The sequence below is a fragment of the Paroedura picta genome, chromosome 1 (genome assembly GCF_049243985.1).
Source record: "Paroedura picta isolate Pp20150507F chromosome 1, Ppicta_v3.0, whole genome shotgun sequence".
Taxonomy (NCBI): domain Eukaryota; kingdom Metazoa; phylum Chordata; class Lepidosauria; order Squamata; family Gekkonidae; genus Paroedura; species Paroedura picta.
In genome coordinates, this window is record NC_135369.1 from 23,285,799 (window position 1) to 23,301,937 (window position 16,139).

Sequence of the window (16,139 nt, forward strand, 5' to 3'; positions counted from 1 at the left end):
GCATCGGAGGGCCAGGCATCAGGGGACACATGGGTGGGCTGCTGGAAAACTTGCGAGATTCTAGTAGGACTTGTGGCCCTTAGTTCTTTAGTTTTCTGTCATTTTCCATCTCCCGTCCTTCCTCTGTGGAGTTCAGGGCCACATAGACGGTTCCTTCCAACTCTATTTGGTCCTCCCAACAGCCCTGGGAAAGAGGGTAAATTAGACAGAACAGTAATCTCAGGGCTCTCTCAGCCTCACCTATCACATAGGGTGTCTGTTGTGGGGAGAGGAAAGGAAATGGGATTGTGAGAGAGGCAAGGAAATATAAAAGACTGAGGAAACAGGCCACAAGCCCTGAGAGAATCAGTCTAACTTAGTAAAGGTAAAGGTATCCCCTGTGCAAGCACCGAGTCATGTCTGACCCTTGGGGTGACGCCCTCTAGCGTTTTCATGGCAGACTCAATACGGGGTGGTTTGCCAGTGCCTTCCCCAGTCATTACGGTTTACCCCCCAGCAAGCTGGGTACTCATTTTACCGACCTCGGAAGGATGGAAGGCTGAGTCAACCTTGAGCCGGCTGCTGGGATCGAACTCCCAGCCTCATGGGCAGACAGCTTCAGACAGCATTTCTGCTGCCTTACCACTCTGCGCCACAAGAGGCTCTCTAACTTAGAAGGGATAGCAATAAAAGATCAGAGAGTAAGCAGGAGGATTAGGGACTTGATTTGACTAACCTAAACTGACCAGAGCCGCCTCTGAAGGTCTGGAAACTCGGAGACAGCCGAATTCCCTTCACTTCTAATAAGAACATCCCCCTCCCCACCAGCTCAACATGTTCACTGAAATGATTACTGCTGCTGGAAAGGCAACCCTAGAATAACTTGTCCGAGAGTGTGAAAGTTGTCCTCTCCCTTTTGTCTGTGGGGTCGAAAGCTAGGAACTGAAGTTACATCAGTGTGTCTTTTGTCGTTCTTCTTGCAGGGATCAAGCACCAAGGCACACTCATCCCCTTCCTTTCTTTTCGAAGCGCCAATGTGAGTTTTCCTGTACTGTGAAACGGAGCTGGTGGAGAGGTTTGGTTCTCCGAACTGGAATCTGGACAGACCTAATGCATGGCCATTTGTATCTTGAGTTTTCGGAAATGTTTGATTTTTTTAAAGGAAAAAAATCTGGCCCCACACCCCACCACCCCAAATTGTAGGGTGGTTTCTGGCCCGTAAAGACATTTGTGTGTTAAGTATCTCTTTTGTGTTCAATTCAGGTTGTGTGAGTTCAAAAATCTTTAAAATCCAAACAGAAACAATACTTGGGAAAGGTGCTAAACCGAATAGGAATTAGTGTACATTTGAATGGCTGGATGCAGATCTGAGTTAACAGAATTTGTCCTCAGGGCAAAAGTTCAAAACATACATGTCTGTGTGTGAGAGAGCACATGAGAGAGACAGGAGGGAGTGTGAGTGTGTGATTAGCAAAAATTGGGTTGTATCCAATTACCGCCTGTTTGGTTCAAGTGGGTAGCTGTGTTGGTCTGAAGTGGCACAACAAAATTAGAGTCCAGTAGCACCTTTAAGAAAGATTTATTCAAGGCATGAGCTTTCGAGTGCAAGCACTCTTCCTCAGACTAATGCACAACCATCATAACAGTGGAAATATAACGCAAAAGCTAATTATGGTAAATTAGTAAACTGTATGAAACTTAAATACTTTGGCCACCTCATGAGAAGGAAGGACTCCCTAGAGAAGAGCCTAATGCTGGGAGTGACTGAGGGCAAAAGAAGAAGGGGACGACAGAGAATGAGGTGGCTGGATGGAGTCACTGAAGCAGTCGGGGCAGGCTTAAATGGACTCCGGGGAATGGTAGAGGACAGGAAGGCCTGGAGGATCATTGTATATGGGGTCGCGATGGGTCGGACACAACTTTGCACCTAACAGCAACAACAAAGTAAAAACTGTGTCACAACATCCAGATTCAGTCATAAGATGCCATAGAATAATTCTTTGCTAAAGAATTAAATTAATAATAATAATGACAATAATAATAATGATGATGATGATGATAATAATGATAATAATAATAATACAGCCAATCAGTCCCCTTGCGTTCAGTTGTAGTTCACATAAACATTGGAGAAATAAAAATGTTAGTAATTAATCGCGGTCACTTTACCACTTTGCCTGTTCGGTGTCACCTTGCTTGCCAGAAGGATGCCATTGCCTTTGGGGGATCCCCGGAGACCCAGGAGAATCAGAAGCCCCTGGAAGAGGAGCAGCTGCACTCTGAGGGAAGGAGAAGCCTGCGGTCCAGCGTGAGTCCTGGGAGGGACCATCCCAAATGGGCAAGCCCTGAAGGATGCTCTCCCTCCGCAGCCCATCTTTCCCTTCCCTTGTGGCTGTGAGGCGCAGTGTTCTGCGGAGGTGATCTCCATGGGGTAGGGCTGAGGAGTGTAATAGCACTGCAGTTGTAGAAGCAGCAGCAGACAGGGTGGGGGGCAGATGCTTTGTCTGAAATCAGAGCCTTGGGGGGTCCCAGGCAAGGCCTCTTAGCCAGAGAGTTGGGCTGGAGCCCTCTTGCATGCAAACTAGCCGTGCTGCTATTCCCCTGACCGTCATGACTCCTTTGCCACTTTCCTTTTCCTCGTTTCACCACAGGTGCCTCCAGCCCAGAGGGTGGCGGCCACCACAGACAACAGCAACTCCCTGAAGGTAACGGAACCTTTGCATAAATATTTCCTGCTGGTGGGAATTCTGTGTGGTTTGAGATGTAGGTCCTCAAGAATTGGCTCCCCCACATGGGCCCACCCTTAGGCCAGTTTGGGATAGTGGTGAAGAGCAGCAGCCTCTGATCTGGAGAACTGGGTTTTGTTCCCCACTCCTCCACAGGCAGGCAGCTTAGGTGACCTTGGGCCAGTCACAGTTCTCTCAGAGCTCTCTCAGCCTCACCTACCTCACAGGGTGTGTCAGCTGTGGGGAGAGGAAGGTAGGTGATTGTAAGCCACTTTGAGACTCCTTCAGGTAGTAAAAGTAGGGTATAACACCCCTCCCAGCTCTTCTCTCCTTCCTTAGACCTTTTCAAGCCCAGAGGCTGGTGGAGTCTGACAAGATCCACATTCAGAGTCAATAAATTCCTAAATGGCAGCACCAAGAGGCGATATCAGGCGAAGGCTTTGGCTTCTAGGCCTACTTGTTGGCCCTCTAGGCAGGGCAGCTGGCTGGCCACTGTGTGAGACAAGATGCTGGGCTAGTTGGACCACTGGTCTGATCCAGCAGGGCTGGTCTTAGGTTCTTATGTCCCCAAAAGAGTTAACTGGTGAGGCAGAAGTGTCCTGTCTCGACACAAAGGTACAAAAGTCTGGAGCTGAGACCTCATGAATCTCAAGAGTAAAATAATATTTTAACATTTAATTTGATTTTTCAATGCTTAATTTTTAGTTTATTTTGTATTTATGAGATTCATATGTCTTTTTTATTACTGTCATCTGTCTCCAGTTTCCAAAGACAGGGCAGAATATGAATTCCTAAATAAATAAATAAAATAGATCATTGAGTGAAGAAGTTCCTGCTAGCCTCATTTCCCCCCTCCTAAACAGCTATCCTCTTCTTCTGCTACTTCCCCCAGCCTAAATCGCACAACTTCAAAACACACAGCTTCTCCACACCCACCAAATGTATGCGTTGCACGTCCCTGCTGGTTGGGCTGGTCCGGCAAGGCTTGGCTTGTGAAGGTGAGAGGCCTGGTTGTGGGAGAGGGGATGACAGCAGGCCCTGGAGCCAGTGGGTGAGTTTTACCAAACGGGGACCCTTGTGGCCTTGTGGCACCAAGAAATGGGACGGGTTCCGTTTTGTAAAAGAATGGATGTTTCTGGTATTCACAGCCTATCAGATGTTCACAGCAAAGAAGGGGTAAAAAATTTACCTCAGAACCTATAAACTCCTGGAACATCATAATGAAGGACCAAAAGGGTCACAACCTCCCTTCCTGCACCAAACAGCCTCCCCTCGAGCTGGGTTTGAACTTTCCTGTCAGCTCTCTGCAGTGGCTCAGGGGTCCTGTTAAACAGACATGTTTCCACATTTCTTCCTGTTTTTCAGCATGCAACTTCGTCTGCCATGTTTCCTGTGCTGGGGGTGTCTCCATCTGCCCTGCACCGCCTGAACAACTCCAGAAAACCATGGGGGTCAACCCGACAACGGGGACGGGGACAGCCTTTGAGGGGTTTCTGTCGGTAAGATCTTGGCTCCCCTTTCCCTGCCTCCCCACCCCAGCTGGACAGAGAGGATTCCAAGCCCTCCTGGTTTTGTCTGAGTCTCTCTGCTTTGGCAGACCTCCAGAGCTCTCTGGGAAAGCAGTGGGACCTGTGTGTTAGAACAAGAAAGCTCTGTGTGGGTGTGAGTGGGTGTGATGTGGTGCGGTGTTTAGGTGTTGATGTTCTCACTCTCCATCTTGGAGGGGTGACTGGGTTCTGATGCCACAGACTAGCCTTTTACAGCTTTATGACTGTCGCGGAGCCCCTGAAATATTTTTCAGGCTTTGAGGAGCTCCGAAACTAAGCTGAAGTGATATCACCTGGCCATGCCTTCCTGCCACACCCAAGGAGGACTGGGGGGAGGAGAGAGAGAAGGCGGTTTGAGGCAGGAGCAGGTGTCCAGGCGCTGTCCCAGGCATGGTAACCGTGCCAGAATTCCCAACCTAGGTCAATGGAAGCGACCGGTTCTCTGCTTAGACTGCAGTGTCAGAGAATGGCTCGTGGCCAAGTGCTTTGAGGCAGGATATAGAGGAAAGGCCAGGGAGCCTCTTGGGAGATCTCACAGGGGATCTGGGGAGCCCTGGTTGGAAATTCATGCTACAGACCAGGGGTAGTCAAACTGCAGCCCTCCAGATGCCCATGGACAATAATTCCCACGACCAAATGCTGGCAGGGACTTGTGGGAATTGTAGTCCATGGACATCTGGAGGGCCGCAGTTTGTCTACCCCTGCTACAGACAATAGAATCTGGGAAGGAGTAGGAACCCCGTCAAATATGAAAGGGGTAGATTTGGAGATCGGAAGGGGAGGGGTAGCTGCTGTTATTCTCCTCTGGGCACCGTCTTTTCCCTCTGCCTTTCTCCCCATGTCGGCTACACAACCGAGGTTTGCTCTCCTGCTGCCTCCTTTCCCATTGAGCCCTCCCTGCTTGGCCCCCTGATGGGAAAGGCGTGCTTCAGTGACCCCACCTTTCCCAATAGGTGCCAAAGCCCGCTGGGGTGAAGAAAGGTTGGCAGAGGGCTTTTGCTGTCATCAGCGACTTCAAGATTTTCCTGTTTGATGTGCCAGAAGGAAAGACTTGGCAGAGCGATGTGGGCGTCATGCACGTCACAGATATGAGGTAAGCAAATGCATGCACGGGAGGCAGGGGGGGAAATTGCACTGCAGCCCTACCTGTGCATGTCCAGGGAGTCCTACTTGCAGGGATCCCCCTGACCTTTGTGAGGTTGAAGGTCACGCACTCTGGCCTGATGCCTTTAGCAGGCATGGTAACTTCCTTATTGAATAATTCGTTGCTCACCATTTGTGTTAAGCTGCATTAAGAAGCTGATGATGCCCAGATAACAAGATACAAGCTGCAGTTTGATGTCACAGTCTGGATTTCAGTGCAAAAACTCAGAGCAAGACAGTTTACTCGCAGCCCAAGTGCACAAACAAGGACAGCAGCGGGTAGAAGAGGGTGGTTGGTGCTTATTGTTATTTGTGATTTAGGAAATGCCTGTGTTGGGAAGAGGTGCAAGTATTCAGTAGGAACCTGCAGCTTAAAAAATAACCTCTCCCCCCCCAATGTCTCCCTAATTAACAGATCGGGGCAAAGGTCATTCCCCTCCCATGTTGTCTCCCATGTTGCCCACTCTTTGCTTTCCTCTTCAAAATTGAAACTTTATTCTCACTTGGAGAGCCAGCGTGGTATGGTGGTGAAAGAGCAGCGATTTATAATCTGGAGAGCCAGGCTTGATTCTCTACTCCTCCTCCACATGCAGCCAGCTGGGTGACCTTGGGCCTGTCACAGTTCTCTCAGAGCTCTCTCAGCCTCACCTATCTCCCAGGGTGTCTGTTGTGGGGAGAGGAAGGCCCTTTAGGATGCCTTTGAGTAGTGAAAAGCAGGGTCTGAAATCTAACTCTTCTTCCTTTCTTTGCTTCCCCGCTACTAACCCTCCGTGACTCTCTGCCCATCTTTCTCTCTCACTGTGCCTGATATGCTACTTTCTGGCCAAGCTTCACAATATGCGAAAGTCAGGTGAGAAATGAGCAGCCTGTAGAAATCAGAGGGCATAAGCTAGGAATGTGGAATGAGCAAGGTTCGCTCAGTCAGTGGCATGCAAGGATGGAGAGCAGAGCCAAAAACTGGATGGGTCCTCATGACTGTGATGCCTCCATGGCCCAGGGTCCCCATTTCCTGCATGTAACATTGAATAAATACAGTACGTAATCCCAGAGGCCAGATGGAAACTGCAATTAGTTGGAGGACAATACCGTCTGGTGGTTGACATAAGAAAATGAACTTCTATTTCAGTGGGTGGTAAAAAGTGTGTGTGTATGTGTGTGGGGGGAGCTGGGAAACAACCTTGGGTGAGCTTCTACAGAGTTTCCCAGATCTCCAAAACATATGTGCTTTATCAACTTCGAGGTTCTGGTGCTAATTCTTAAGGCCATCTGCAGTCTGGGCCCAGTGTACTTAAAGGACCGTCTTTCTCCCTATGCCCCCTGCAGGTCTCTTCACTCTGTGGGTTTAAACAGGGTGGTGAAAGTCTCGGCCAGGGCTAGGGCCTTTTTGGCCCTGGCCCCTGCCTGGGGAAAGAGCTACGGCCCCTGTCTGAGCTGACACAATTCCGCAGGGCCTGCAAGACGGGAGCTCTTTCCCCAGGCTTTTGGTTGAGGCCAGGCTGAAAGGAGATCTTGCCCCCCCCCTCTCAAAGTGCTCCCCTCTAATAACCTCATCCCTGGAGACTTGGCAGGGTGGGGGTTGTTATAATTGTTGGGACTGAGATGCTTGGGGGGGGGGGGGTTATGCATTTTTATTGTATTGTTTTTATCTGTTGTTAGCATGCCTAGAGCAGTGGCCTAAAAGTACAATTATTATAAATAAATAAAATTATACACGGATCAGCTCCTACTAACAGGATGCTGGACTGTTGCTTTTCCCACCAGAAAGGTGTGGTTATGAGTGCCCCTGCCCCCACCCCATGGTGTGTTATTCCCTACCTTAGCTTGTTCATTATGCGCAGAGAGGAAAGCGAGACCATCAGATGCGGGAATGTCATTGTTGGGGGCACACTTGTGTAGTTCCAGGCTTCCCCCCTCTTCAGCAGAATAGAAGGAACTGCAAGAGGGAACAGCCTGGTTCCCCCTCCTGGCTCCTGGCCAGGTGTCCATCATCCTCAAGCTGCGTTGAGAGGCATCCCCAGCACTCCTGACTCAGGGAGCCATGTAGATGCATATCATTCTCTTGTAGCCAGAGAGAGGGATGTCTCCTAAGTATCTTCCCCCCCTCCCCTTCCTGGCTACAGGGATGAGAATTTCTCGGTGGCTCCAGTGCTGGCCTCTGACGTCATCCACGCCAACAGCAAAGATGTCCCCTGCATATTCCGGGTGAGAGAGGAGAAATGGGAGAGGAGGGTGGGAACTCATGCTAACAAGGACTCCAGGCTGCAGCGGCAGCAGCGACCTGGACAGCTGGCCGCTGGCGTCCCTGCCTGTCAGTCAAGAGGTCGGCTTCTTCTGACTCCGCTGAAGCAGGACCGGCCAGTGGCAGCCGTTGGCCAACCTGGAGCTCTCTCTGGGATTAAGCCGCCCGCCCTTTGACTTGCCTCTGCGCCATCCCAGGTGGCAGCCTCCCAGCTGAGCTACCCCGCCACCACCAGCTCGGTGCTCTTCCTGGCGGACAGCGAAGCGGAGATGAGGAAGTGGGTGCAGGTGCTGACGGAACTGCACCACATCCTGAAGGAGAACCGGCACCACGACCGGACGGTCTACATCCTCAAGGAGGCCTACGACAACAGTCTGCCCTTCATCCCCCTTGCGCTCTCAGCAGCCATCATCGGTGGGTAATGGAGGAGAAGGGCCCGCCTCAGAGTTCAGGCCCACGGGAGGCCAAGGCTCCAGTCTCTGCCTTGAGCGGCTAGGAGATCTGGTGCTCCGTTCAGCAGGCAAAGGGGAAATCTCGTTGCCAGCGTTGGTGAAGTCTGGCTCTTCCGCCAGGCCCATGGTTGAGGCCATGGCAGCTTAAACACCAAGTGGCCCTCCTTTTATTTTTCTTACGGGGGCATATGTAGGTGGGCAGGGGTGGTGCTGCTGGTGGGAATGGAGGGTCTATGGGATTTTATTGGTTTTAACTAGATATTAAGCCCGCTGTGGCCAAAATACAGCGGGCCCTAGCATGATGGGTGGGTGGAGGGATGGGGCGAAGGAAGGAGGAAAAGGAGAAAGAGAGACAGAAAGACAGAAAGAAAGGGAGGAAGGGAGGAAGATAGAGACAGAAGAAGAGGGAGAGAAAGACGTAGCCAGAAAGAGGCAGATGGAAGAGAGGGAGGAAGGGAGAAAGAGAAAAACAAAGGGAATGCTGGGAGGAAGGGAAGGATAAAGGGAATGCTGGGAGGAAGGGGGGAACAGAGTAAGGTAGGTGGCCTTGGGGCCTTCTGCTGGGCCCAGGGGCAGGCTCGGCTGCCCCAGGGCCTGGCAGAAGGCTCGGGACGGCGGGAGTGGGCTTTGTGGCCTTCTGCTGGGCCCATTGGCTGCTTGGCCCCCGAGTGACACTCAGAGGGCCCAATCAGGAGCCGGTTTGTGGCTCCTGATTGGGCCCTCCGAGTTTTTATCATGGACAGGGCCTGCCCTAACTCCTCCCCACTTGCCCTTACTCCTTTATTCCTCCCGCTCCTCCGGAGCGTGGGGAGGTTTAAAGATGTGTTTATTGAACTTTTAATATTGTGATGTTTTATTGCTTATAATATAAACCGCCCTGAGCTGGCTTGTGCGGAGGGATGGTATGAAAGCCAGATCATAAACCAATAAATAGTTGAACGCTGATATCCTTTTGCAGATCGGGATCGAATCGCCCTGGGCACAGAGGAGGGCCTGTTTGTGATTCACCTTCGAACAAATGGTAAGGGGTGGCTTTTCTAAGATGTTTTTTTTAGACTATATTGTTATTTCGATTTTTATTTCCCGCCACTCCCAAGACCGGCTTGTCGAGGGTTACAGTCATCCACAATAAAAACCCCAATAAAACCCCATGAAAATTAAAAAGGGACATAAAAATTACACGGATAGATTCAAGTGGGTAACCGTGTTGGTCTGACTTAGCACAACAAAAATAGAGTCCAGTAGCACCTTTAAGACCAACAAAGATTTATTCAAGGCATGAGCTTTTGAGTACATTTAAATGTCTGAATAAGAGTGCATGCACTCAAAAGCTCATGCCTTGAATAAATGTTTGTTGGTCTTAAAGGTGCTATTGGACTCTGTTTTTGTTATAAAAATCACAACACATAGATAAAGATCATTGTGGTATAAATCCTCCCCATAACCATCATCGAATAGGGAAATGCCAAGAGGGGAGCCATAACCCCTGCCAAAGGCGACCCTGGCCTACCACTGCTTAGCACCAGGGGGGGGGGGGTGATCAGATCTTCTCCTTGGCTTGAATGTAGCCCTTGCTCACCAGGGCTGGGGAGCTAAGCCAGGTTGGCCTTGGCCAGTTCTTGGATGGGAGGCCACCAGGGGAGTCCAGGGTCAGGATGCAGAGGTAGGTAATGGCAAACTGTTCATCCCTTGCCTGGAACACCCCATGGGTGGGGTCAGCCTGGCTTAACCGCATGTTCCTCTTCTTCCTTGAGACTGTGAAAAAGAAAGGTAGGCCACCGAGCAGAGTTGTATCTGTGCAGAAAATGAATTCCTAGAGCTGGTCTCTTGAAAGTGCTGTTCCCAACGTAGAGACACCCTCCTCCTGTAGTTGGAAGATCACAGAAGCTGCTTGCTCCATGAGCGCGTGAAGCCACCTCTGTCATGGGATGCATGGGCTGCTCTGACTGGCAGGGCTTCCTTGGGAGGTGGTGGGTTCTCCATCTTTGGAAATTTTTAAACAGAGGCTAGATAGCCATCTGACGGAGAGGCTGATTCTGTGAAGTCTCAAGTGGGTGGCAGGTTACAGTGGATGAACGATAGGGTTGGGACTGTCCTGTATAGAGCAGGGTGTTGGACTAGATGACCCAGGAGGTCCCTTCCAACTCTATGATTCTATGAGAATCTCGAGTACATCACCCGACCCTTTTTGACTGGAGATGCTGGGAATTGGACACAGGACTTGGACTACATGCAAAGCAGACATTGTTCTGCTAAGCCACAGGCTTGTTGTCCACGCCTGTTCCAGCATGGAGATCCCCCCCCCCCTGCCAGCCTTCTGGGCCATGCTACTCCTTCAAACCCCTGGGAATGGCAGGTCTACCTCTGATGGCCTGGAACTTCACAGCCACCGGATATTTCAAGGCTCTCTCCCCTTACAGAGAGCCTCGGTCCCCCCTGCCAGCCTCTCCTTTTCCTCCCTGCCTGCTCTAGATGTGCTGCAGATTGGCGACTGCCGGCGGGTGCAGCTCCTCCTGGTCTCACCGCAGGCCCAGCTGCTGTCCGTGCTGTGCGGCAAGAACCACGGCATCCGCATCTTCTCCTGGGCGGAGCTGGAGACCCCGGAGGCTCCAGGGACCAAAGTCGTTGAGGCCAAGAGCTGCCAGGCGGTGGTGACGGGCCTCATCTGCCGCAGCACGACCCCCGTCCTGTGCGTGGCCTGCAAGCGCCAGGTCCTGTGCTTCCAGCTGACGGCCACGCGTCCGCCGCACCGGCGCATCAAGGAGATTCAGGCTCAGGGCTACGTGCAGTGCCTGGACGTCCTGGGAGATCGCCTCTGCGTGGGCTACCCGTCCGGCTTCTCCCTGTACCCGCTGCTCAATGAGGGGCCTCCCGTGCACCTTCCTCATCCTGAGGACCCCCGGGCGTCGGCCGTGGCCCAGATGGAAGCCCTCAAGGCCGTGGAGGTCAGCTTGAGTGAGCTGATCCTCTGCTTCAGCGGATTCGGCCTCTACGTGGATGGGCAGGGGCGAAGGAGCCGCCCCCAAGAGCTGATGTGGCCTGCTCCTCCCCTCAGCTGCTGTGAGTGGCCCTCGAGGTGGGGGGGGCGGAGCTTGGTTCATGGGGAGGCGGGATCCCTGCCAGGTTGCCGACAGCTGGGGGTGAAGCTTAGTTGGCTTATTCAATTGCCACCCCTTCCCTCCCCCCCGCTCACACCAGTGGCAGCAAACAACAGCTGTCCGCCTGCCTCCATTTTACTCTCACACCGACAACCCTGTCAAGTTATTTAGGCTGAGAGGACATGTCTGGTTCAAAGTCACCCTGGGAGCTTCCATGGGAGAGGAGGGATTCGAACTTGAGTCTCCTATTCCCTGGCCCCACAATCGAAACACTGCATTGTTTGATCTATAAAGTGAAGGAATTGGGAGTTCGCAGCTCACTAGGGCTAGAGACTGTCGAAGGGGGCTTCAGCTCACTGGTTGAACTTAGAGCAGAGGTGGCCAAACCGTGGCTCTCTAGACCAGGGGTAGTCAAACTGCGGCCCTCCAGATGTCCATGGACTACAATTCCCATGAGTGCTGGCAGGGGCTCCTGGGAATTGTAGTCCATGGACATCTGGAGGGCCACAGTTTGACTACCCCTGCTCTAGACCCTCATGGACAGTAATTACCATGAACCCCTGGAAAATTGGCCATGCTGGGAACAGTAGTCCATGGACATCTGGAGAAACAGTTTGGCCACCAGGGGGCTCATGGGAACTGTCATCCACGGACATCTGGAGAGCCAGTTTGGCCACCAGGGGGCTCATGGGAATTGTCGCCCATGGACATTTGGAGAGCCACCGTTTGGCCGCCCCAAGCAGGGGTCCCCAACATGGTGCTCGTAGGGGCCATGGTGCGTGCAGACACTTTTTCTGGGGCCTGCCAAGTATTTTGAGAAGTCGGTGGGGCCAGGTAGGGCTTTTGCCCAACAAGGCTTCTGATTTAATTGGCTGCGCAGATGTTTTGTAAATGTTGCTTTGACAGCTGCATCGTGTTGCTAAAGTTAAGGGGCAACCATTTTGTGGCTGGCCCCCCCTTCCTGTGGCAGCAGGCAGAGGGACACAGGGAAAAGATAGGGCTCACTCAGCCCTTGGCATGCTAGATGAATGCCTGGCTATGAAAAACAGGTTCAGGGGCCAAGTCATGGAGACAATGGAGGGAGTTCCATGCATACCCCCCACCTCCCCATCACCTAGGCTTTTGCAGTGCTGGTTGTAATTCCATTCTAATGGGAGGGGGGGCACAAGCACTTGCCAGCAAGGCTTCATGTCCGTGTGTCACTTCTTCCCTTCCCAACGTAGGTTACAATGCTCCGTATTTGTCAGTGTTCAGTGAGAATGCTGTGGATGTATTCGATGTCCGGAAAGCAGAATGGATTCAGACTGTGCCACTGAAAAAAGTGAGTGAGTGGGGTGTTTTTTTTTTGGGAGGGGGGGGGGGTTGCCTTGATCCTAACCTGCCTTTAGCTCTGTCTGACAGCATCTCCTCTGTTTTCAAGGAAGTTGTGTCAAACATGGGTTGTAAGAAACAAAGAGAACTGGGCATCTTTGCTCGGCACGGCTTTGGGCTTGGGCCAGACTGCATGTAACCTGATGTCTGATTGTGCAGGAAGCACTGCTACCCTAGCTTATGCACTGACACGGGTGAACCGTGCTTATGCCCCCCCGCAGGGCCCTTCGCTCTGCGGGTATGGATTTACTGGTTGTCCCGGGCCCCCGGGACGTACGCCTGGCCTCGACCAGGGCCAGGGCCTTTTCGGTCCTGGCCCCAACCTGGTGGAATGAGCTCCCGGAAGAGCTAAGGGCCCAGCCGGAGTTACCAGCTTTCCGCAGGGCCTGCAAGACAGAGATCTCCTTCCAGCCATACGGTTGAGGCCAGGGCAGAGTCCCAGGGGAGAGGTTTTGCAACTGGTTCCCAAATTCATCTCGCCCCAGATCTCATTGCACTAGATTAGATCTAGTGCCCCACACCCTGAACAAGGAGGGATTACTAGAGATTATGCTCGCCATTCTGATTGTTATTTTAATGGGGATTTTTATTGGGGTTTTATTGTTTTAGAAATCTTTGTGTAAACCACCACGAGGCTATGGCAAGCAGCGGTATAGAAATCAAATAATAAATAAATAAACAAACAAACAAACAAACAAACAAATACCTCCAACAGGGAGCGGTTTGACCCCTGCACCTAATCACCTTTGACCCACACAGCCCAGGTGCTTCCTGCCTCAGGGAAGTTGAATAGTAGCTGCTGGCTGCCTTAGAACGATGCCCTTCTCTTTGAACAGGTCCGTGCGCTGAACCTCGAGGGGTCCCTTTGCACTTTTGGCACTGAGAAAGTACGCCTGACCTACCTCAGGAGCAAGTCACTAGGTAAGGGGGAAGGCAGGGGGACTCTCAAGTGCGGGGCTGCCACATTGTTATCCTGTCCCTCCATTCAAAGGAGCTCCTGGTTGCATGTTATTTCCCCCCTCCTTTATGTATGGAAGTTTAGGCTGAGAAAGAACAGCTGTTCTTAAAAGTCACCCAGTGAGCTGAGGAAGGATTTGAACCCAGGCCCCATGGATTTTAGCCTGACGCTCAAAACCGTTGCGCCACCACAGCTCCACCAAACTCTGTTGCAGAGAGCGGACTCAGCCTAAAGAGGCCTCTTGAGTTGCTCCATCGGCTTCCGCAGAGTAGACTAAAACCTTGATCACAGAAAGCTGAACTGAAAAGGTCAGTGGCCACCAGGCGGTCCAGCTGGCATTAGGGAAGGGAAAAGTCAGCTTGGCCTGGAGGGAGGAAAACCCTTGAAAACGGTTAAAAAACATACACAAAGAGGGAAGGAAAGCGAATCGAGTTGACAGTGGTTGGTGCTCCACCAGTTTCTTTCCTTTCCTCTCCAGACCAAGATGAGTTTGAAATCCCCGAGATGACAGACAACAGCCGTCGGCACCTCGTGAAAACTCGGCACAAGCGCCGTTTCTCCTTCCGCATCTCTGAGGAGGAGCGACAGCACCAGAGGAGGTGAGGCTGGGCTCAGGGAATGCCAGCTGGGAGTGAAGTGGTTCAGGTGCCACCCAGGCTGGTGGAAGTCAGTCCTTGGTTGTAGGGACCTGAAGGCTCCTGAAAGGCACAGCTCTAAGATAGTTCAGTGCAGGGCCACAGGGTGGGTGTCTGGATCCTTCCTCTTGCAAGGCTGTATGAACGCATCTTTGTTCCTGGCATGGCCGTGATTTGCAGCACCTGTTCACTTGCTGTTTCCTGTGTCTCTCAGGGAGATGATGCGGGACCCTTCCCTCCGCTCCAAGCTCATCTCCGGCCCTAGCAACTTCAACCACCTTGTCCACGTGGGTCCAGGCGAGAAACAACACAAACTGCAGGACTTGCTCATGGTGAGTGAGGGGACAAGAGGAAGGAAGCAATGCTGCTTGAAGAAGGCGGTCAGAGAGCAGAAACCTTAGCGTCTGCTGAATGCAGAATTTTGGAAGGACTTGATTTCTGACATGCTTAAGGCCATGCTCCTCCACCGTACAGTGCTTATCCCTCCGCCTCCAACCTCACAAACCTGACCCTTCCATGTCAATCTGCTTTCAGGCCCAGGAAGAGAAGAAACAAGAGGCCCAAGCCCGTTTGCGCTGCAGCAGCTTTTCTGAGACCCGGAGGCCCTCTTCTTCTGGCAGCGATAGCACTGGGACAGGAGACTCCTCCTCAAGTAAGAAATATGGCCGGAGGAGGAATGGAAAGACCAAGCTCCTTGGGCCAAGGTCTTTGAGCCGGGATCTGCAGAATATAACCCCTGCCTTCTACACAGGATGGATGGGGATTCTCCTTCAGTTCTTCATAGTAACTGTCTCACTCTTTTCGTCTCCTAGGAAAGTACAAGTTGGGTAGCTCCTTGTCAGAGGACTCCTTCACATCTCCCTTGAGCTTCTCTTCCGGCATCGACATGTTGGTTAAGGTAGAGATTCCTGAATTGCTCCCACTACTCCGCTCCGATTTCTCTCCACCCCCCTTGTTGTACCTTGCCTATCTCCAAACAGTGCTTTTAGGGGAGAGGGAACATCTTTGGGGCTGGATTTTCAGTGCTTGATCATAGAATCATAGAATCATAGAGTTGGAAGGGGCCATACAGGCCATCTAGTCCAACCCCCTGCTCAACGCAGGATCAGCCCTAAGCATCCTAAAGCATCCAAGAAAAGTGTGTATCCAACCTTTGCTTGAAGACTTCCAGTGAGGGGGAGCTCACCACCTCCTTAGGCAGCCTATTCCACTGCTGAACTACTCTGACTGTGAAAAACTTTTTCCTGATATCTAGCCTATATTGTTGTACTTGAAGTTTAAACCCATTACTGCGTGTCCTCTCCTCTGCAGCCAACAGAAACAGCATCCTGCCCTCCTCCAAGTGACAACCTTTCAAATACTTAAAGAGGGCTATCATGTCCCCTCTCAACCTCCTTTTCTCCAGGCTGAACATTCCCAAGTCCCTCAACCTATCTTCATAGGGCTTGGTCCCTTGGCCCCAGATCATCTTCGTCGCTCTCCTCTGTACCCTTTCATTTTTATCTACGTCCTTCTTGAAGTGAGGCCTCCAGAACTGCACACAGTACTCCAGGTGTGGTCTGACCAGTGCCGTATACAACGGGACTATGACATCTTGTGATTTTGATGTGATGCCTCTGTTGATACAGCCCAAAATGGCATTTGCCTTTTTTACCGCTGCATCACACTGCCTGCTCATGTTTAGTTTACAATCCACAAGTACCCCAAGGTCTCGTTCACACACAGTGCTACCTAGAAGCGTATCCCCCATCCAGTAGGCATGCTTTTCATTTTTCTGACCCAGATGCAGAACTTTACACTTATCTTTATTAAATTGCATCTTGTTCTCATTTGCCCATTTTTCCATTGTGTTCAGATCTCGTTGAACTCTGTCTCTATCTTCCGGAGTATTTGCCAGTCCTCCCAATTTGGTGTCATCTGCAAACTTGATGAGTAGTCCCTCCACCCCCTCATCTAGATCATTAATAAATATGTTAAAAAGTACCGGGCCG

General features: G+C 51.5%; 1 protein-coding gene across 1 annotated transcript in view; it reads left to right on the forward strand.

Annotated features, from left to right (window-relative positions):
* The window catches only part of CDC42BPG (CDC42 binding protein kinase gamma), a 61,875-nt gene that overhangs the window by 43,651 nt on the left and 2,085 nt on the right, over positions 1–16,139 (forward strand). Inside the window, exons 21-36 of the mRNA XM_077327553.1 lie at positions 963–1,015; positions 2,183–2,287; positions 2,631–2,684; positions 3,598–3,703; positions 4,071–4,204; positions 5,206–5,345; positions 7,516–7,597; positions 7,832–8,048; positions 9,045–9,107; positions 10,559–11,146; positions 12,408–12,505; positions 13,392–13,476; positions 13,992–14,112; positions 14,363–14,480; positions 14,683–14,800; positions 14,961–15,046. Coding sequence (XP_077183668.1) covers positions 963–1,015; positions 2,183–2,287; positions 2,631–2,684; positions 3,598–3,703; positions 4,071–4,204; positions 5,206–5,345; positions 7,516–7,597; positions 7,832–8,048; positions 9,045–9,107; positions 10,559–11,146; positions 12,408–12,505; positions 13,392–13,476; positions 13,992–14,112; positions 14,363–14,480; positions 14,683–14,800; positions 14,961–15,046 — 2,168 coding nt within the window. The remainder of the gene's footprint in view (positions 1–962; positions 1,016–2,182; positions 2,288–2,630; positions 2,685–3,597; positions 3,704–4,070; positions 4,205–5,205; positions 5,346–7,515; positions 7,598–7,831; positions 8,049–9,044; positions 9,108–10,558; positions 11,147–12,407; positions 12,506–13,391; positions 13,477–13,991; positions 14,113–14,362; positions 14,481–14,682; positions 14,801–14,960; positions 15,047–16,139) is intronic.